Source organism: Hemicordylus capensis, chromosome 3, assembly GCF_027244095.1.
Source record: "Hemicordylus capensis ecotype Gifberg chromosome 3, rHemCap1.1.pri, whole genome shotgun sequence".
NCBI classification, from domain to species: Eukaryota; Metazoa; Chordata; class Lepidosauria; order Squamata; family Cordylidae; genus Hemicordylus; species Hemicordylus capensis.
The window spans coordinates 338,884,518-338,905,825 of NC_069659.1; the positions used below are offsets into that span (position 1 = coordinate 338,884,518).

Below are 21,308 nucleotides of genomic sequence, written 5' to 3' on the forward strand. Positions count from 1 at the left end.
GCTACATGAAGAAAGAATTCAGCCCTAGCCCTTTGCTGATGGCCTCAGAACATTCCACAGGTCACTGGGTCTCTTTGTGGTCCACCTTGTGTTTACTGCATCTCTTAAGGTTGTATAAAATTATAATTGATTTGTGGTTCCTATTAAACCGTCCTCGGGTAACAAGTTTAAAATTGATTGCAAACTCCTGTGAGACATATAAAAAAAGGCAACATTAAAACACATTTAATCCAGCCTCTGAATCCAAGCATTCAGTTTCAGAAATGTGGATCTCAAAGCTGCATTTCTGTGAAACCTATGTAAACTCAGCAGGTGACATCATAAATAATGTGGTAGTCAGTATTTTGCCTGTCATTTCATGAAACCATAAACTACTTATTGTAGAATTTTACTTGCATAGCTCTAGCAGCTATTTAATGTATGTACAGTAAATTGTAAAACATCGAGTTATTATTCTGCCCATATTAGCTCTTTCATACTAATGATTTATTTTTCATTTTTTCCCCAGGATATAGACTTGCAGCTAACTCGAATTGATTTATTAGTGGGGAATCTGCACTAAATGGCTACTCTCTTCATATTGCGACTGTGGAAAACAGAATTGTCAATAGAATGTAGTCTGATAAATAGGGCTGTGTGAAGATGCTGCCTCAACGAGGATGAAATCAATTGAAGATTCTTGTCGTGTGAAGAGCCTTTGGAGAGTTTTCTGACGGGCTCACATTTTGGAGGCACGGCTCATTTCATTTCCCTGGTCCCTTGCAAACAGTTCCTGTTTACCTTCCCCTTCCTCATCCAGTGGATACAAATAGGATTGTTTGAACCATAGCGATACAATCGATGTGGGACCATGGCCTTTCCAAGATCCATGTGGCTGAACTGTGTGTGGAGAGCAGTGCTGGTCCGCCTGTTGCACATGGGATTGGATGCCACATTCACTCTTTGTGTCCTTGGGTTCTTGCTTCATGCTGCCTCCGTCTCATCGCAAAAATTGGATGATACTGACCCATTGGTAACCACCAACTTTGGAAAGGTCAGAGGGATGAAGAAGGAATTGAGCAATGAAATTTTGGGGCCTGTCATTCAGTTTCTTGGGGTTCCTTATGCCGCACCGCCCGTTGGGGAGCGTCGATTCCAACCTCCCGAACCTCCATCTCCGTGGCCAGATATAAAAAATGCAACACAGTTTGCACCAGTATGTCCTCAGAACATTGTAGAGGGCAGGCTACCAGAAGTGATGCTTCCCGTCTGGTTTACGAATAACTTGGATATAGTTTCTACCTATGTGCAAGATCAGAACGAAGACTGCCTCTATTTGAATATATATGTCCCCACAGAAGATGGTGAGTTGTTGACAGGAGCAGCAGGGCAATCTTTTGTTTTTTACTTTCCTATCTGAAGTTTTTTACTATAAAATCATGTGTACTGGTAGCCAGCACGGCTTTCTCGTCTGCATGCCAGCTTTGTTTATTTCTTTATTTACATGTATGCATGTGGCTTTTCTATGTATGCATCGATTCTTAGCCTCTACTGTCCCCTCTCCCCTTCTCTTGTCTAGACTCATTTTCTTTGTCCTTCAGCACGTGTATTCTTAGGTCAAAGTTGGTACCTAATTCTCATTCCCACCCATTGACTTCTGGAAAGATGCATCAACATCTTGATCCATTGCATGGGTAGGCAAAAGGAGTTGGGACTCTTCTGCACCTAACCAAACATAAATAAATAAATAAGCAGGCCATCTTGAAGTTAGTGGTATTGCATGCTCCTACTGTCTGTCATGGAGCTCCATGTTATTTTCTAGTCTTCTATTCATTTTTCAGTCAAAAGAATATCCAAGGAATGTGCCAGAAAACCCGGCAAGAAAATATGTAGAAAAGGAGGTATGTATAAAGTGGACACAAAACAAAACCTGGGTTGGAAAAAACAAATCGCACACATTAAAACCTACAGAGGAAGAACATTTAAAAAGAAAACTAGGCTGCTTTCATTAGTGATTGAAGTGCAGGAGGAAGATTGTGATGAATAAACTTGAAAACCAGCTAAATAGGGGACAGTTGGAAAACAAAGAGTATAAAAGAATAATCATTTTTCCCCCTTTGAAGCAAAAAGGCTGACTCTTTCTCCCTTTTATTGTCTTGTACTGGCAGATTTGAGAGTTTGTGTGCACAGTGGTCTGGTGGTTTAGAGGAGAGGTGATCAACTGTATGTGTTCGTGTTTTGTATGTGGACTAAGTGAAGTATCCTAACGTCTAGTGAAATGCAGCATTTAATATCAATACAACATACGATTGTCTTCTGTGATACCAGGAGAAATTCTTGAAGTTGCTGTAGTATATCATCAGAGCATCTATGTATGATCAGTTATTCCTTACATGCCCTTTTTTTTCTTGTTACCTGGTGAAATGACTGAACAAAAGTTTTCTACTCGCAGAATAATTATTCAGGGATAATTTAAAGGGATTTTTAAAAATATTCTATATTATTTCTATAATATCATTTGTAGCAATGTACATGGCACTTTATGCTGGACTTCATTACCCCTAGTAGGATGAAATTATGTAGTTATGTGTATATATATGTATGTGCACATATATAGTGACGTATTATAGTAGGATGTAGTTAGGTATCTTTATGCTGGACTTCAATACCCCTAGTAGGATGTAGTTATAGTTATGTATATGAACCTAAGCCATGGATATGGATATATATACCCAAAAAGTTATAGTCTGTAGATGTGTAAGAGAGAATCATTATAACTGTGCAAGAGAGAATTGCAAAACTTCAAAATTTTTAAGAATATTTCAGATATCTGAGGATTTATTCTTGAATGATGGTTCAGATTTGGAACTTGAAGGTCCTCATATGTTCCAGTGTGTGATTTGTGTGTTCAGATTTAGGATGCAAAGTTGCAGGTTCAGCATTCTATTAAATGCTGGTGTCTACACAGGAAAGCTAAATTGGTCCAGGTGGATTAGTATGGATTAGGAATACAGGTGGATTAGTATTCCATGGATTGCAGCAGAAGAGGAAGCAATTTTCCCCCTTGTATGATACACTGCTGTGCTAATTGGGCCAGGTAGATGCACCTGATGGAAATGAATCACTCACACACACACACACACACACACACACACACACACACACACACACGTGTGTGTGTTCATTATGTTAGTTCTTATTTAAATCACAAATAAACACCAGTGCAATAACACTGATTTTATTATTTTCCATGAGGCGTGGCTACTTGACCAAGTTACCATTGCAGTTTGGGGTACAAGGGGGAAACCAATTAATTGAGAAGGTGTGCCTCTCTATTCTACCTTCTAGAATATTTAGATCTAATTTATATGTTAAATTGAAAGGGCTATAATTAGCTATAATAGTGAGCCAACATTTCTATCCATTAATTCAGTAGTATTTGAAAAGGTTTGCAGGAAAGCACCTGCACATTTTTGGAAATGTGTCATCTGGAAAATAATATTCCCAGCAACTTTTTCTTTCCTGTGTTTTAGTCTTAAGTGGCAGGACAGGAGAACATGCAAACATGAGTTGAAAAACATTTGCAGAGTGCTAAACTAACAGTATACATTTTTTTAATATCAATGTTTTGCATAATTTTTAAGTGAAATTTATCTTCTGTTTATATGCTACTGTAATTTTAAATTTATCATTAAAGCATCCCTCTCTATGATAACCTAGCATGTGTGTGCCCATCCAAATGAGGACTAATGAGGTCCAGTCTACACCTTCAGAAAAAGGATGCTATAGTCTTTTGAGAAATATAATAGTTTAATTTTTGGAAGCTTGTGTGCAAGAATGCATGCAAAATTTGCTACTTGGAAGTGAGTGTCTTTATTATTTTAAGACTATGAAGTGTATTGTGCACAAGAAAGCTAGCTGTAAGGTCTGTTTATGAAATTTTAAAAACATAAATGACTTAAGTTTATAGTAATGACTAGAGATGGACAGCTTTCCCCAGGGTTGTCTCATTGACTCAGAAAATAAGTCCAGCTACTTCCAAAAACTTGGAAATAGTTTGACTTGTTTTTCAAGCTATTATGACTTCGGAAGTTAAGCCCCTTAGTCCCCCAGACCTTCAATGCTGATGGTGGGAACAGCAGCACTGCATATGGGGAGGGAAGATGAGAGGTCCTACCCTCCCTACTCCCTCTACAGTGCCTTGTGTTGCTGGCATCTCTAATAATTGCAAATACACCCAGTGCTAGAGGTGAAGCTGCAAACGTCTGCACTCTAGGGTACTGAAGTTACTGTGTTTTTGTTCCTGCAAGTTGGGGAAATGGGAGTAGGCTTATGAAAGTGGGTCTGAATCCAAACTATAATAATTATTATGTTAATGGAGCTGAGGCATTTCTCCCATCTTCCTTGCTCCATTCAAGGTGGTTATTCTGGCTATGATCAGGGTGGAGGGCAAATTTCAAGTTCAGGTGGTGCAAAGAGAATCAGTATTGTTCCTGGTTGGCAAACGCCATTTTTCTTCATGACGACTCTTGACATTTTGGTATATTGTGGCATAGCTTGGTTCCAGGGCATTCTGGGGAAATCAAAATGGCAGCCACCACTCAGGAAAAGCCAGTGAAAGTGCCAGTGAGTTTTGCCTCCTTGCCCCCAAATTTGTTGCCCCACCCACACCTCTAAATGTGAAAGAGGGGAGGCATTTTTGCCACACCTTTTGCCTGTGAAAGATCTCTAGATTCTCCCAAAAGTTAGTCCAGTGAGTCTTATGCCCAATGAGTTTTTGGGTTTGTGTTTCTAGACAACAGCTTCCCTTGCCTTATGGCAAATCTCTTTTAACATGGTGAGGAGCATTAATAGGATTTTGAGTTGTGGCATTGAGGTCTACACTGCAAGCGGGGAAAGAAAGAAAAGCATTCCACTGGGCATGCCCAAGGCTTTGAGCACATTTAAAGTATCTCTTTAGAGCCCGGCCAGTATAGAGACATCACCATTATTATGCAAAAAGTGCCAGAAACAGTTCACAGCAATCAATACAACAGCCAATGAAACAATAAAATAATAAATAATAGTAATGTAAAGCTATGTCAAAATCGATATTAAAAGCAGCGAAGTCAGAGGAGCAATGAAAGGTCTTAAAAACCCATCCAGTAAGCCAGTGAAAGAAAAAAAGTATTTGCCTACCTCCGCAAAGATATTTAGTGTGGGAGCCAGTCAAGCCTCACAAAAGGGTGAATTCAATAAATGGGTGTTATGACTGAAAAGGCCGTTCCCATTTCTTTACCCACCTCCCCTCACACAACCAGAGCATCAAGAGAAGGGCCTTTTGATGGTGATCACTGTGAGTAAGCAGGAGATACAGCAGAAAGCATTTCTTCAGGTACCCAGATTTTAAGCTGTGTAGGACTTTAAGCACAAAGTTGTGCATAGCCTGCAGATGGTGTGTGTGTGTGTGTGTGTGTATGTGTGTGTAGGTACATATTTTCAATTTGTTGACAACATATTGTAGGGTAATGATGCTTTTCTACTATACCAAAAGAACAATTGTCGTCTTAGCATTAAAGCCAGGTGCAGACAGTAAAAGAGTAAATTAATGCATCATACAGCAGTCAGTGAAGGGTCTTCAGCTATGGGTAGCATTCTGACTAGTCGCTCCACAAACAGAAAATCTTCTGCTCAAACTAATTTTCCATTTTCACCAATTCCCCCCTTTCCTCGACGGCCCCCTGTGCCCCCTTAAAATATGTCTTTAAGGGCTGGGGGAAATGAAAAAGCTGATTTATCGGTAATGTAAATGGCAGCAGAGTGACGTGGGGAATGGTAAGGAGCCTAATTTGTAATAATGGCTGATGAAGTGATTCTTGGTACACTAATAAAGGTGTTACACTTACATCCCTGTTTCTATAGCTGAAACGTTAGAGGGTATGCACAAATATGCTCAGTTCAGTTTAGTTTATGACAATCATTGATCAAATATACAGATCTCAGACCAGACCCAGATAAAAAGGACATTAAAGGTAAATGTCAATACAGGGGTGTGTGTGTATCTATGTGAATGTGTGTGTGTGTGTGTGTGTGTGTGTGTGTGTGTGTAAAACTATTGCATAAAATTAATATAAAATAAAATAGAGTGAAGCAAACTAAAAGCCTGAATTAACTGTTTCTGACACACCATGAGCAATATGGTTTTAGCAGAGAATTTCGAGTTATTCAAACTTAGCTCTCTCTCCTGACAGACTTTTGTACATTTTGCAAGGATGATAATAAATTATAGTTTATTTCCACAAAACTTAATTTCACGGAGTCCTTTTATTTATATTTGGTGTTATGAAGATGTCATTTATTATCTCCCAGTGTTGCAGGCAACCAAATGAATGTGTGCCAGGGGAAACTAGGTTGTTCTTCTGAACAGCCCCATCTTGCATTCCCATATCTCCTTTCTTCATATGAGAATAACTGCAGTAATTTACATGCCTTGACTAACGTGCAGTTCAGCCGTGGCTGTTGTTATGCTGTTCATCAAGCATGTGTAATTAGCTGAGTGACTTTCGCCTTCTATTACCAGGCATTGATTTTACATAGTCATAAATAAAGATGCATAATTCCATCTCTTTAAATGTATGAAAGCATACCACAGTTAAATTGAAACTGAGAAAATAATTCCTGAAAGCAACAGGGAAATGAGGAAGTTTAAAAGATTGGGTGTGTGTAGTTGAGAAGGTTATTAGCAGTTAAACTAAAAGAGAGAGAGAGAGAGAGAGAGAGAGAGAGAGATTTTTCTTCAAAATACTCCACCAGTCTTTTCTGATTGTGTCTGCATAGGTCGGGACTGTTATTAGTAAATTAATTCAGCTTGAAATGGGCTTTTACGTAAAGTGTTTCATGAAAGCCCCCTCCATTGGCTTTTTCATCTCTTTGTGATTCTGGTGCCGGCAGCAATCATATTTATGTTTCACGAAGTATTGCCCTCACTCTGATTTACCTTCAGGCACTCCCACACAGCCAAATCTCATTGGCTATGCTGCTCCATTATGAAGCCAAATCAGAGTGAAGACAATGCTTCCTGTTTTCACTGTGGCATTGTTTCTGTGTACATGTATATGCACATGAGAGAGAACATATGCACATGAGAGTGGGGAGAACACTGGCTCTGTTTGCCACCCCCCAAAAAAGCTTGTTGGGTCAAGGCCCTGTTTGCATTCTGTGAATTGAACAATGAAGGGGTGTGTGTGGGTGGGTGTGATATTTCTGCTTAGTCTTGCTTCTACTGCTTAGTCTAACATGATATATTCTGAAATATAGGAAGTTAGAGAGGAAAAGTAAGTTATTAAAGGGTAATGTTCTATTTCAGCAAACAGGTCACTCCCTCCATGGCCAGAAAGGCTGCACATTTACTTCAGTGGAGAGATTTACTTCAGCGTACTTCAGTGCACATTTACTTCACACACACAATGCTCTGTATGCACACATTTGCCCCCTTTATTAAAGTGTCTGGAAGTGCCTTTTCAAATTTAAACTGGCAATGTATGAACATTCCGGCCATTTGCCTCCTCAGTGGGGCAACATGAGTAAGCTTGCTGTAGCTCTTCTATAATCATGAGTATCCAGTCACATTATCATCTTAATTTTTAAATCCAGAGCTGGAAAACAGATCATTAAAATTTAATGAACATTACAGCTCTTTACTTTCAATTTCAGTATTAAGATTGGGTATGACAAGCAACACTTACATGATATTTCTACAAAACAAGTTACTGTCATTAGTTTTGGTGTTTGTTTTTTTAAAGAAATACAACATAGTTGCTGTTGCTCTTGGCTGTTTCTGGATGCCCTTTTTTCCTCCCGCAAATATATATTTGAAGCTGAAAGAAAGGTTGATTCAGATTTGTTCTGAGACATAGTTTTTGCCTTTATGTGCAATACTTTCATTCTGTTTCATTTCTCAAAAGAAATAACTCATTATCAACAGTGTTGCCACCTGGTTCATGGGCGGCCCTTAGCCAAGTGTTGGTGGCAAAGGGCTAAATGGTGCTGGCAGGAAGGCAGAGCAACTGTGTGCTGGTGTCCACCATACTCTCTCTCTCTCTCTCTCTCTCTCTCTCTCTCTCAATGTAGGGCTGGAACTAAGACTCCTCTTTGAAGACATTCAAAGAGTATTTCAGGGTTCCTCCCAAAGAGAAACTGGAATTCAAAGAGAATGTTAGGGTTTCTTGCAAGGGAATTCTCTTAGAGAATTTTCCCAGATGGTTTCTTCATATTCTGAAATCGCTCTGCCATTTCATCACTGAACGCAAAGGCAAGTGTGTTGCATTATATATAAAGGACAATGGCAGCTGCCGGGGTGCTTTCCAGACTAGCTGCTCGTCAGCAGCAAAACGCCTCCATTCGGGCAAGTCGCATTGGAAACGTAAACAGCTGGGGGAGCAGTCTTGCAGAAACGAACAACCCGAAAACCAGCAACTTTTCCACGCCAGATATACGATTTCCTAGCTCTATAGTGCAGTGATTAAATTTGAGAAAAGGTATCGGCAATGTGAATGGCACCCTCTTGTCAGTGTAGGGACTGCGGTGTCATGACACAAGAAGTGTGGAAACTCACTTCCGAGATATGTCCTGTTGTAGGGTGTAGTCTGGAAAGCACCCAGCATGGTGGCTGAAAGATATTCCAAGCTGCTTCCACTATCACTGCTAAGATAGGAACATAGGAAGCTGCCATATACTGAGTCAGACCATTGGTCTATCTAGCCCAGTATTGCCTTCACAGACTGGCAGCAGCTTCTCCAAGGTTGCAGGCAGGAATCTCTCTCATCCCTATCTTGGAGAAGCCAGGGAGGGAACTTGAAAGCTTCTGCTCTTCCCAGAGTGGCTCCATCCCCTGAGGGGGATATCTTGCAATGCTCACAAGATACAACACGGTGTAGTAAGAGCACCCTCCCTGATCCTTAAAGGTATCACCCCCACTTTTGAACTGGCAGTCACTAATTCAGTGCACATGCACACCACTAACAGGGAGGGGTGGAGTAGTATTGTATGTTTAAAAAGGGGTAGAATCTAACAAATCTAGGAAACCTAGGAAGACTGGAGTCCTCTGCAGAAATTCTATGGGTGACAAGACAAGACCTGAAAGGAAATGTGCTAATAGGGATGTGCTATCACCCTCCTGATCAAAATGCTCACAGTGACTGGGAATTGCAGAAGGAAATCTGAGAGTCAAAGAGTGACATAGTAATAATAATGGGTGACTTCAATTACCCACCTAGAGAACAGGTAAATTCACATTCAGGTAATGACAAAGAAGCCAAACGCTGAATGACTGTGCCCTAGAACAGTTGGTTATGGAAATTGATGGAAAGCATTCATTCATTCATTCATTCATTCGATTTCTATACCACCCTTCCATGGCTCAGGGTGGTTCACACAGAGAAATAACAAACAAATAAGATGGATCCCTGTCCCCAAAGGGCTCACAATCTAAAAAGAAACACAAGATAGACACCAGCAACAGTCACTGGAAGTACTGTGCTGGAGGTGGATAGGGCCAGTTACTCTCCCTCTGCTAAATAAAGAGAATCACTACATTAAGAGGTGCCTCTTTGCCTAGTTAGCAGGGGCAAGTTAGTTCTCAAAGATTAAATTGTTAAAGCATATAGAAGCACAGGCCCTGCTGAATGAGAACCAGCAGGGCTTCTGCAAGAGTGAGTCTTACAAACCTTTTGGAGTTCTTCTGAGAGTGTCAAGAGGCACTTGGGTGAAGGTGATGCAGCTGACATTCTGTTCGTGATGTGCACGGAACTGTGGAGGTGCAGTTCGATGCTGGCAGGCATGCCTCTTTAAAGGTGGGGGCGTCATATGTGTGTTCGCGACATGTGCGGTGGGCGCATGTGCAGGCTATACTTCTGGCCACTTCCGGCCAAGAACGGGGGAATGGGCAGCAGGGAGGTACGCTTCTGCCCCATGGATTTTGCTAAAAATGGAGTGCTGGGTGGGGGGAAGCAGTGGGAGAGGTAAGTGTAACCTCCCCTGCCCTTAAAGAGGCACCCCCCCCCGGCGTAGCACTTTCAAGCCGGCACTACCTTCGAACCGGTTCAGAGTACTTTAGAATGGCCTCCGGACCGGTTCGTACACATCCCTACATTCTGTGCTTCAAAGAGTTAACCTGAAATTCTTTGCCAGAAGATTTGGTGATAACCGCCAGCCTGGTCAGATTTAAGAAGGAATTTGATACATTCATGAAGGACATGTCTATCAATGGCTACTAGTCTGAGAGCTATAGGCCACCTCCAGCCTCAGAGGCACAATGCCTCTAAATACAAGTTGTAGGGGAGCAACAGCAGGAGAGATGGCATGCCTTCACCTTTTGCCGATGGGCTTCCCAGAGGCATCTGGTGTGAAACAGGATGCTGGACTAGATAGGCCTTGGGCCTGATCCAGCTGGACTAGATAGGCCTTATACATGTTTGTGTTTGGTGGCTGCACATGTATTCATTTTTAAAGTGAACCTGGGTGCTGTCTCAAATACAAATACAGACAGGAAGGGTACTGCTGTTCAACTTAATGTGTAGATTATTATATGTCAGGCCTGCTCAATTTTGGCCCTCCTGCAGATGTTGGCCTACAACTCCCATAATACCTGGTTATTTGCCATTGTGATTATACTTTGTGGCTGGGGATTATGGCAGTTGGAGTTCAGAAACATCTGGGGGGCCAAGGTTGAGCAGACCTGCTATATGTGCATACTGTACGCTCATTGAACATAGTGTGAATAGTGCTTTTAATTATTCCCAAATGCTACCATCCTAGTTAGGGTGCCCCTTTTAAATCTCCATGTGCACAGATGGGGTGTGGAATTGCAGCAACAGAGGTAGATTGACTAAGGGCACAAGAGCTGTGGATGTGATGGAGGCTGCAATGGTGGACAATGGAGCTATTCTGGCGATCGGCAAAAATCGGGCTAGGAGAGCCTAGCCCGATTTTTGCCGATTGTCAGAACCACCAGGCTCGTCTGTGGGCCTGGTGGTTCTAGAGCGGGTAACCCGCTCAATAACCCCTGCCCCCAAAACTGGTTTTCTGGATCGTGAGTAGCTGCGGCGTGGCTTTGCGCCATGCCTACTCATGAGTAGACCCCTGGAGGGGAAGCAAAAAGCCATCTTCCAACTCCGGGGGTCTCCCCAGTATGCCCTGCGCGCTCACGCAGGGCATACTGGGGCTTCTGGGGGCCATGCAGCCCCCGAGCTCCCCAGCCCCCGCCGGCTCCGTCACGGAGCTGGCAATCATGTGGGCAGCCGATCTGGCCACCCAGGGCTCCCTGCCCAATTGTCTGTGGGGAGAGTGGGCTTAGCCCGCTCTCCCTGCAGATTTGGCAAAAACGGGTCTTACGGATCGTGAGACCCGCCTCATAGTGAGCTGTCATTCAGAGTTTTTGCCATCTCCTCAATAGTCTGAATACCTGAGCATGAATACATTTATTAGACAGACAAATATCAGCTCCTCTGCAATGACCTATTAATGAATATATCTGGTATGAGAAAAAGTCTGTGAGGTTTAGAACACTGCTAGAGAAATCCCAGGAGCTAGGGATCCATGATGCCTAGAAATTTAACTGTGGCACCTAGGTATTCCTGGCTCTATCCAACCCCAGCACAGCACAGCATCCCTCCTGCGGTTTTTGCTGGTATCTGCCTTATGTTTCTTTGTAGATTGTGAGCCCTTTGGGGACAGGGGACCATCTTATTTATGTATTATTTATTTTTCTATGTAAACCATTTCAAAAGAACATTGGTTGAGGAGCAGTATATAAATTATTTAATAATAATAATAATTCGATTTCTATACCGCCCTTCCAAAAATGGCTCAGGGTAGTTTACACAAAGAAATAATAAATAAATAAGATGGATCCCTGTCCCCAAAGGGCTCACAGTCTAAAAAGAAACATAAGATATACACCAGCAACAGTCACTGGAGGTACTGTGCTGGGGGTGTGGATAGGGCCAGTTACTTTCCCCCTGCTAAATAAAGAGAATCACCACGTTAAAAGGTGCCTCTTTGCCCAGTTAGCAGGGGACAAATATTGGTAGTAGTATTCAGTGATAGAGCTATTAATACAAACTACTTGCCCCAGACCACCCTGTTTCTGTTCTAAGGGTGTTATTTGTAAAGGGCAAAAAAAAGAAGCCCATTTACTTTCCCCCTCCTCAACGTCCATCACTAAGTCAGGTGTCCATTACTCTCCTGGTAATGGTCCAGGTGTCCATTACTCTCCACATTTTGGGCTGGCTCCTAGATCCAAAGAAAAATGGTCAAGGCCTGGTTTAGAAAAATACATGTTGGGGCTTAATCAAAACCCACCAACAACAAGATACAAAGCCATGAGTAAAAATAGATTGTGGACTCTTCTGACAGTTAACATAGTATCATGATTCTTCTGTATAAATATATTCAGGAACTAGTTCATAAACTCAAAATATCTCCTCCCATTGGATGGCGGGCGGAAACATGGTTTTTCATTTATCTCTTGTGCCTGCTTCACTGCGCAGATTGCAGATAACATTTGGCCGAAATAATTAATTCTTCAGACCCACATTACAACAGCAAAAAGTGGAGTGGGGAACTGCCGAGCAGTGCTTTATTACAGTAAATAGTGAGTGCGGATAGTGGAAAGCTGGCACTGCTCCAGAAGTGCTTTGGATAGATTGCCTTTGGCCCTGCCTCTTTGTCTGTCATGATCACCTAATGAGTTTGGCTTTTCAGTACTGGGCTCAAACAAAATATAGTAGTGTGGATTGGTTGCTGGAGGACCAGAACCAATGGACTGGAATTGCAAGGATGCAGATTTAGGCTAGACCTCAGGACGAATTTCCTAACTGTAAAGACTTTAACTGTAAATGGAATAGTTTGCCTTGCACAGTAGTTGGTTCTCCTTTACTGGAGGTGTTCAAAAAGAGGCTGGTCAGTAGTGTGCCCTCTAACAAGGATTCCCACATGTTGTTGACTACAACTCCCAGAATCTCAAGCTGCAATAGCTTTTGCTTGGGGATTATGGGAGTTGTAGTCAACAACATCTGGGAATCCCTCTTAGAGGGAACACTGCTGGGCAGCCCTCTATCAGCGATGTTGTAGCAGATTTGGGCACTGAGAGCTGGACTAGAACAGGGATTTTCAACGTTGGGTCCCCAGATGTTGTTGGACTTCAACTCCCATAATTCACCCAAGCTTTTAATTCGATCCATGGTTTTAAATTTGTAATGTTGGTTTAAAATCATTTTAGTGTTAATAGTTTTAGTGTTTAAATGATTTTAATGGCTTGGTTTTTATTTTGATGTAAATTGCCCTGAGCCATTTTGGAAGGGCAGTATATAAATAAAATAAATAATCCCCCACCAAAGGCCACTGGGACTGGAGATTATGGGAGTTGAAGTCCAATAACATCTGGGGACACAACACTGAGAATCCCTGGTCTAGAAGACCCCCAAGGTCCCTTCCAACTCTGACATTCTCTGATTCTTTGACCACCAGTGCAAAACAGACCCTTAGGACTGGGGTTCCTAACCTTGTATCCACAGATGTTGGACTACAAATCCTATACCCCCCCAACAACAATGGTTGAAGGCTATGATGAGAGTGGTAGTCCACTAACAGCTTGGACCCAACATTTGGCAAGCCCTGTAAGGGGAATGATTTGCTACTTGCACTTGTTGAGATCTTATGCTGGGCTGACAAAGAAATGCCAAATGCTTCTTACGGCTTTATTTCAGTGGTGAACTAAACAAAAGTACAAGCTTGCCTTAATATCTATTGGCTGACTCTTTTATACCAGTGAAAAGTATAACCCTGTGCTTCTGTTCTTTTCCTGTGTTTGCCAGAAAGGGGAGGAGAAAACAAAGTAATTAAATATTTCCTTTGTCATTGAGACCACTAATTGTAAAACATGAAGTGTTTAGTAACTTGGAATACTCCATGTTGATTCTCTTTAAGTCGATCTGCAAATCAATCTGCAAGTTCATCACTTTCTCTTCCTTGACTCCTGTTTTGCCTTAGCTCTGTTATTCTGTCCTCTTCCTACCTGTCTAATCATTCTTCCAATATTTCAGTAAGGTATAACTCCTCTTTCTGTTGGGGTCCCTCAAAGATCTGTTCTTTTCCCCATCCCTAACACACATTGTCCCTAGACTACTTCATCAAATCCTATGTCCTTGAGTACCACCTTCATCCAGTTCTGAAGCACCAGCTGCCTGTCTGATATTTCCAGTTTGATGGTTTATCATCAGACTCAGTGGCTGATATCCTGACTGACAAAGCACCAGTGCAGCAGGATATGCACCAGTGCTTCTGAAAAGTTCAGCTAACTCTGCTCCATTGTTGGCTCAGTGGTGGTGGGGAAATTTCGATGACCTCCCCTTCTCCAGGAAACACCCTGTGACAGCTGAACCTATGCCTCTGAGGGTTGTGCAGTCCTCAGGGACATATTCTTTGGTGACACAGACAGCTTCCAGGGAAGTGGGATGTCAATAAATTTCCCATTCACTAACACAAGTGCAGCCTTAGTCTGGAACTCTTCAGAAGCGCTGGTTCTACATTGGTGCTTCTCCTCCATTAGTCAGAATGTCCGCAACTATGTCCAAGACAGTACTTCTCATATTTCCACCCCAGCTCTCCTCTCCTTACACTCTTTCCTTATCCATTGATAATGTCACTATCCAGCACAAAGTTTTGACCCTGATCTTTAATTCCTCTCTCTCCATTAATCACTCCATTTATTTAACGTTTCTATTCTAGCCACCTTAAGTGGCGCTGCGGGGAAATGCTTGACTAACAAGCAGAAGGTTGCCAGTTCGAATCCCTGCTGGTACTATATCAGACAGCAGCGAAATAGGAAGATGCTGAAAGAAATCATCTCATACTGCACGGGAGGAGGCAATGGTAAACCCCTCCTGTATTCTACCAAAGAAAGCCACAGGGTTCTGTGGGTGCCAGGAGTCAACATTCACTTGATAGCACACTTTACCTTTATAGTGCTTTTCTAAAACAATTTTACACCAAATGGTTTACAGAATCCATCACCAAGTCATGCCACTTTCCCCTCTATAACATCCCAAGATACGTCCACCTTTGTTGTTCCCTTGACAACAACTCTAGTTCACACCCTGGACATCTTTTGCCCTGAGAACAACAACTCCTTTCACTCCATTGTCTCACCTAGTCTCTTCATTCTGCCAGAACCATTCATCTCTCTTTCCTGTCTAATCACATTGTGTTCCTCCTTAAAACCCTATGCTGGCTTCTCGTACCCATAAGGAACATTTGCACAGAGCTTTTAATATGGCAACATCTTGGCAGAAGTCAGATAGTCTGAGGGGAGAGCAGAGAATGGACAAAAAGGCTGGGGTCCAAAATGCCGCCATAAGTGGGGCCAATGGGATTTTAAAATGTTTTCCCTATGAGCTGCAGGTCAGCACACCACATCCCAAATTGTGTTTGATGCTCCTCCATCGTTTCAATGAATCCTTTCTTGTGGGGTGGCCCCAGCCCTGATCTGAGGGCATATGATACAGCAACCTTAGGCCTGTCCATATGGCCCCCTCATACATGCACCCAGTGGCCCACACACAACGCAAGTGAATGTGGGCGGCTTGAACACCGCCCATGCCCCTGTGCACTCGTAAGCACTTCCAGTGGGGCTGTGGTGCATGACAGCATCGTTCCACACAGTTGCACGATGCAACACCTATTGGAAATAATAGGCATTGTGTCATGCAACTGCATGCATGGAGCCATTATGATGGGATGAGGTTGCCTTGCAGCACAGTTCAATCAGCGGTGCTTACGAGTGCACAGAGGCATGGACAGTGCTCACGCCAGCCCGCGTTTCCTTGTGCGGTATGTGAGCCAACTAGGGATGTGCACGAACCAATTCGGGATTAGCCAGCATTGGATCCAGTTCGGTGGGGGGGATGCTTTAAGGGACAGGGAAGGTGCTGCCTACCTGTCAGCACCCCCCCGCCGCTGCTTTTCCCCTGCCGGCACTCTCCAAAACAGCAGGTGCACTGGGCTGCAGCATTCCTGCTTGTGCCCTGATCAGCATCTCCACACTCATGGCCGACGTGCAGAAGCATCCGCACCCACATCAGCCATGAGCATGGTGTTACTAATCTGAGTTCAAGCAGGAATGCTGCAGCCCAGCGCACCCTACCTCATAGGAACATAGGAAACTGCCATATACTGAATCAGACCACTGGTCTATCTAGCTCAGCATTGTCTTCACAGACTGGCAGCGGCTTCTCCAAGGTTGCAGGCAGGAACCTCTCTCAGCCCTATCTTGGAGATACTAGGGAGGGAACTTGGAACCGTCTACTCTTCCCAGAGTGGCTCCATCCCCTGAGGGGAATATCTTACAGTGCTCACACTTCTAGCCTCCCATTCAAATGCAACCAGGGTGGACCCTGCTTAGCTAATAGCAATAGCAATAGCACTTACATTTATATACCGCTCTATAGCTGGAGCTCTCTAAGCGGTTTACAATGATTTAGCATATTGCCCCCATCATTCTTGGGTACTCATTTTACCGACCTCGGAAGGATGGAAGGCTGAGTCAACCTTGAGCCCCTGGTCAGGATTGAACTTGTAACCTTCTGGTTACAGGGCGGCAGTTTTACCACTGCACCACCAGGGGCTCTTAGCTAAAGGGACAAGTCATGCCTGCCACCCACAAGACCAGCTCTCTTCCTACACAACCAGCTCTCCTCCTACACAAACTCCTAACAGTTTGTACACATCCCTAGAGCCAACATGTAGAGGAGGGAATTAGACCACCACACTGTTGACATTTCCGCACTTACAGGCCACCCCTCTGGATGTCCATGCATTCAGACTTATGTGTATGTGTAACTCATCCTCCCTGCAGCTTTGCAAATCTCAGCTTGATTACTGTTTGTGAACCACAAGGAAAAAATTAATTAATATCATAATCAAGTCTTATAAGACCAGCCTGGCATGCAAAATCAGTGTTCTAGACAAAGGTATTCAGTGTGCCTGACTGAATTATATTCTTTGTACACTCTGCCCAAAACTAAGAACAATTACTTTAAGCTGCATTAGGAGGACAATATCTCGCCTTCATTAAAAAAAAACCTGATTGGGAATGCTTATTTGTGGATAAAATTGATTAACCTGGTACCCTAGTGTTTGCTTCTCTCCATCTTTCCCAGCCTGTTGGTTTTACATGCCTTGGCATCCCTTGATATGCTGTCATGGGCCAGAATGGTCTGGTAAATATGTCATAGTCTATTATGTTTCCTGACTGTCATGCAGAGAGTTCATGTCATGTTTTGATAATATTGTTTTCTTGCTTAATATTTCTCACCTCCTCATTAAAGTTCCTGCCTGCATGATACCTTGATATGTATTTTTCTCATTTTCACTCCAGTCCTTTTGATGAGGGAGGAGTTAAACTATAAAGCCCTCAACAACTTAAACACTTTACCTTGGGGGCACCACTATTTCCTATGACTCTGTCAACAGAGATTCTACTCAGATATCGGTCAATCAACCATCAATCAATCAACCTTTATCATGGTCATAGACCAGCATAAAATTACAAGTTAAAAGAAAGTGATACTAAGAGGGCTAACAAAACATACAAAGTTACATGTTAGAAACAATGGTGATTGCAAGTACAATGCAAAATATCGTGAACAGGCTGAAATTAAAAATAATTGCAATTTAAAAGAGCTAAATTGCTAAAGCGAAAATAGATTAAAATTACATATATTAATACTAAACAATTAAAACCTGCTAAAAATAAAAGAATACTATATCTATTATAGAAAATGCACAGAGAAGATAGAATATAAAATGGTAAAATCCAGTTTAAAAATTAAAAGCAATAATAATAATAAAAGCAGTAAAAACATTAAGAGAGGAGGCATGGGCAGGCCAATGTCATCAGGAGTCGGATGAAGGCTCAAAGGGCTCATAGCCTATCATCCTCCGACGAATGCCAATCGCAGCCTCACTGTATCTGGCAATGCTATATGTCATGGAAGGCTTCGTGTCAGAGAGTAGCCAGAAGCTGTAGAATTGACTCGTACATCCTGGGAACTTGTTTAACAATGGGAGAATTAGAGAAGCACGAATGTCTCTATAAAATGAGCAGTATAGGAGGACATGCTTAGTAGTTTCAATCTGTCCTGAGCCACAGGGGGAAATCAGTGACCCCCCAGTTCTGACTGGCAGTAGGAAAGAGCAAAGCCTTCTCTGTGCTGGCCCCTGAATTCTAAAGGTCCCTGTGTGCTTATTTCTGCAAGTAAGAAATGGAAAATAAGCATGTTAGAAAAGATGCAAAGTCAGTGGCTCATGTATTACATGAGGCAACATGGAAGGCTGGAACAGCACCCATGTTGTGTCTGCGCAAACATTGTCGGTGGCGCTTTACATTGCACGGCTGAGTTCTGCATTTTCACAACTTAATGACAGCATGGGACTGACCTGTTTCATAAGGCGGTGAGTATCTGCGAACACAGCAGCTCATGCCGTGCTCCAACTGCCCATGTTGCCTTCCGTGGCGTTTGTGACAGTAATAGTAAGTGTCATTATAATGGGACACTGTTTAAAACTCAATCCTAGAACTTAAAGAAGTACACTGTAATTAGATCTGACCAAATGACATATTCAGGGGAAAGGACAAATATTTAACTAACCACTCATTTTTCTCTCCAAATGGGATTAATGGATAGCTGTCATTCATTAGAGTCTGAATCATCTCACTTCTTACAGGCACACATTTCTTATGCACATTGAAATAGAATTTATGTCTGCCGTTCCTAAAAGCAAGGCCGTCTAAGATGCTTCACGGAATTTCTATGGACAGCTAAGATCAGGGGGTAAAAAAATGGAAACACCATGGAGACAGAAGGATGGGTCTCACATATGCCTGCATTGTAGATTTACAAATAGCCTCCCTTAATTAGTTCTTTCCTTTTGCTCTTTGTTGCCTTCTGAAGCCTTTGACTGCCTGCAATCCTTTTGAAATAGAAAGAAGCCCTGACTGAAGTTTGCTCAATTTGCAGTTCTTTGTATCCACAGTTATGCAGGATGCAGCATCATTCTGGAGAGGTGTGAGTAAAAGTGGGGGAAAGGCCACCACAATGAAAAAATTGTAGCAGCCATTTCCCCCCACACTGCCCTGGGACAGTGCTTCATCCTGTTGCAATTGTGGGTAATAAATAAATAAATAAATAAAATAGTGAGAATTGAAAACTGTGTTTCACCAGGTTTGGGAGCTGTGTGTGCTCCCAATTTTCAATTGTGTGGAAGCAAGGTAGGAGGAAAGCCTGGGTAGAAGGGATTGCGTGGAAGCAAGGCAGGAGGAAAACCTGGGTAGCTTTTCCTTTTGCCTTGCTTTGGAGCACACACAGCTCCCAAATGCAGGTAGAACACAGTTTTCAATTGTGTGAATGACCTCCATATCTGTCAGGAGGCAGCTATGGTTTGAACATGCCACCCAGGTAGCAAAGCAGTTCTTAAAGTGGGTTTTTAAAAAATCCTTTAAAAAGGCATGAAAGGAACTCCCCAAAATGAGCACACGTGTCCTATTCATGCCCCCCGGCCTGTGTTTCAGAATAGACTGAGCTGTGATGAATGGGCTTTCTGCAATCCCAGTCCCATTAATTCCAAATGCACACTGCTGTTACAGAGCAACCTCCTAAAATACAAACAGTTCACAGAAAACTACAAATGGGTGGCAATCCTGTCTGCTTTCATTATTGCACAAAGGGCCATTTTTGAAGACACTTACTTCGGCTTCTCAGTACAAGGAAGTTTGGGATCGCCACTTCCCTTCATCTCGTTCAGCATGCCCGTGGAAAAGCAATCACAGAACTATGGATGTAATGAAATACGCAGAAAATGAGGGATTGCCACATCCATAGCAGGGTTTTGCATCACTTCAGGGATCACAGTTGGATCGGATTGGATCTGATTTCAACTGAGTGCATCGGGCGGTGCCCATAACAAATTAAGCCATTATTGCAGTGCAAAGGCAGCTGTGTAGTGGTCTCCTCCTTTATTTGAACTTGAAAATGCTGCTTCCTTGATAGATAGCAGCTGAGGTTAAACACTCACCTTTCCCTTCTGGATCATAGTGCAAGACCATAATGCATCCTCATGACTGGGCTGGTTGCTTGAGGAGGAAACTGGAATTTTTAATCTTGGCTGCTGCTGCTGCTTATTGGACCCACAGCTTTTTCAAGAAAGAAGACAATAGAGCTATCGTATGGCTCCCACTCTCCTGTGAGCCAGTGACCCTGCATGGGATACCCTTACATCAGATCCGACTGGATTGGACCCTATTGGATCCAATGGAAAATGGCCCGATGGGGCCCACATCAAATTATCATCATTATTTATTTAATTTATTTACCGCCTGACTCCAAAGGTTCTAGGCAGTTCACAGAAATGAACACAATAAGACAAACTGTTAAAACAATTTAAAACATTCCAAGATTACTAAAAGCCTGGCTAAAAAAATGTGCCAAGGGCTCTTTTAAAGGCTGTTGAAGATGTTAAACTATAAACATCTATAGGGAGCACATTCGATAGTCCAGGAGTGACTACAGAGAAGGCCCGTTCCTGAGTCACCACCAGAAGAGCTGGTGGCATCTGGAGATGGACCTCTCTTGATGACCTTAATGTGTGGTTGGGACAATTGAGTAATATTATTGAGTTCCACAGAGTAGAACTCTATTTTGGCAGCAACCATGGGGTTTCTAATCCTGTGTTTGCCACTGACATGCAAGGCAGGGTCAAGGGTGGGGATTTGGAGTGGAGAAGTGACTGGTTGAAGGGTAGATGCATAGCACTTTCCCTCTGCAATTCTGAGCCAGTGAATTGTCAGGGTTACAATTTTGGACAAGGTCTGGGGAGTTCTGACATGATTTCTGCCCTCCAGCAATGAAGTATTACTTATGGAGGCAAGGGCTGCTTTTGACCTGTTTCCATTGGGAGTCATGGGAGTAACTTCCAGCAGTGATGGCACACATGTTAGGAGCATCAAGCAGTGAGAACGGGCTTTTGGCTGGCTTGGAATCAGCACATGCACCTCCCTTGGTCATAGGGACATAGGAAGCTGCTTTATACTGAGTCAGACCATTGGTCCATCTAGCTCAGGATTGTCTACACAGATTGGCAGTGGCTTCTCCTGGTTTGCAGGCAGGAGTCTCTCTTAATCCCTATCCTGGAGATGCCAGAGAGGGAATTTGGAACCTTCTGCATGCATGTGCTCTTCCCAGAGCAGCTCCACACCCTAAGGGGAATATTTTACAATGCTCACACATGTCTCCCAT

General features: G+C 42.8%; 1 protein-coding gene across 14 annotated transcripts in view; it reads left to right on the plus strand.

Moving 5' to 3' along the window:
- The window catches only part of NLGN1 (neuroligin 1), a 987,462-nt gene that overhangs the window by 262,310 nt on the left and 703,844 nt on the right, over positions 1 to 21,308 (plus strand). For 10 of the 14 annotated variants that reach the window (XM_053306121.1, XM_053306123.1, XM_053306120.1 and 7 more), the window contains 2 exons: positions 509 to 1,343; positions 1,821 to 1,880. In XM_053306121.1, the coding sequence (XP_053162096.1) occupies positions 851 to 1,343; positions 1,821 to 1,880 (553 nt within the window). In that variant the 5' untranslated portion in view covers positions 509 to 850. The remainder of the gene's footprint in view (positions 1 to 508; positions 1,344 to 1,820; positions 1,881 to 21,308) is intronic. The other 4 variants (XM_053306130.1, XM_053306132.1, XM_053306128.1 and 1 more) reach the window with 1 other exon arrangement.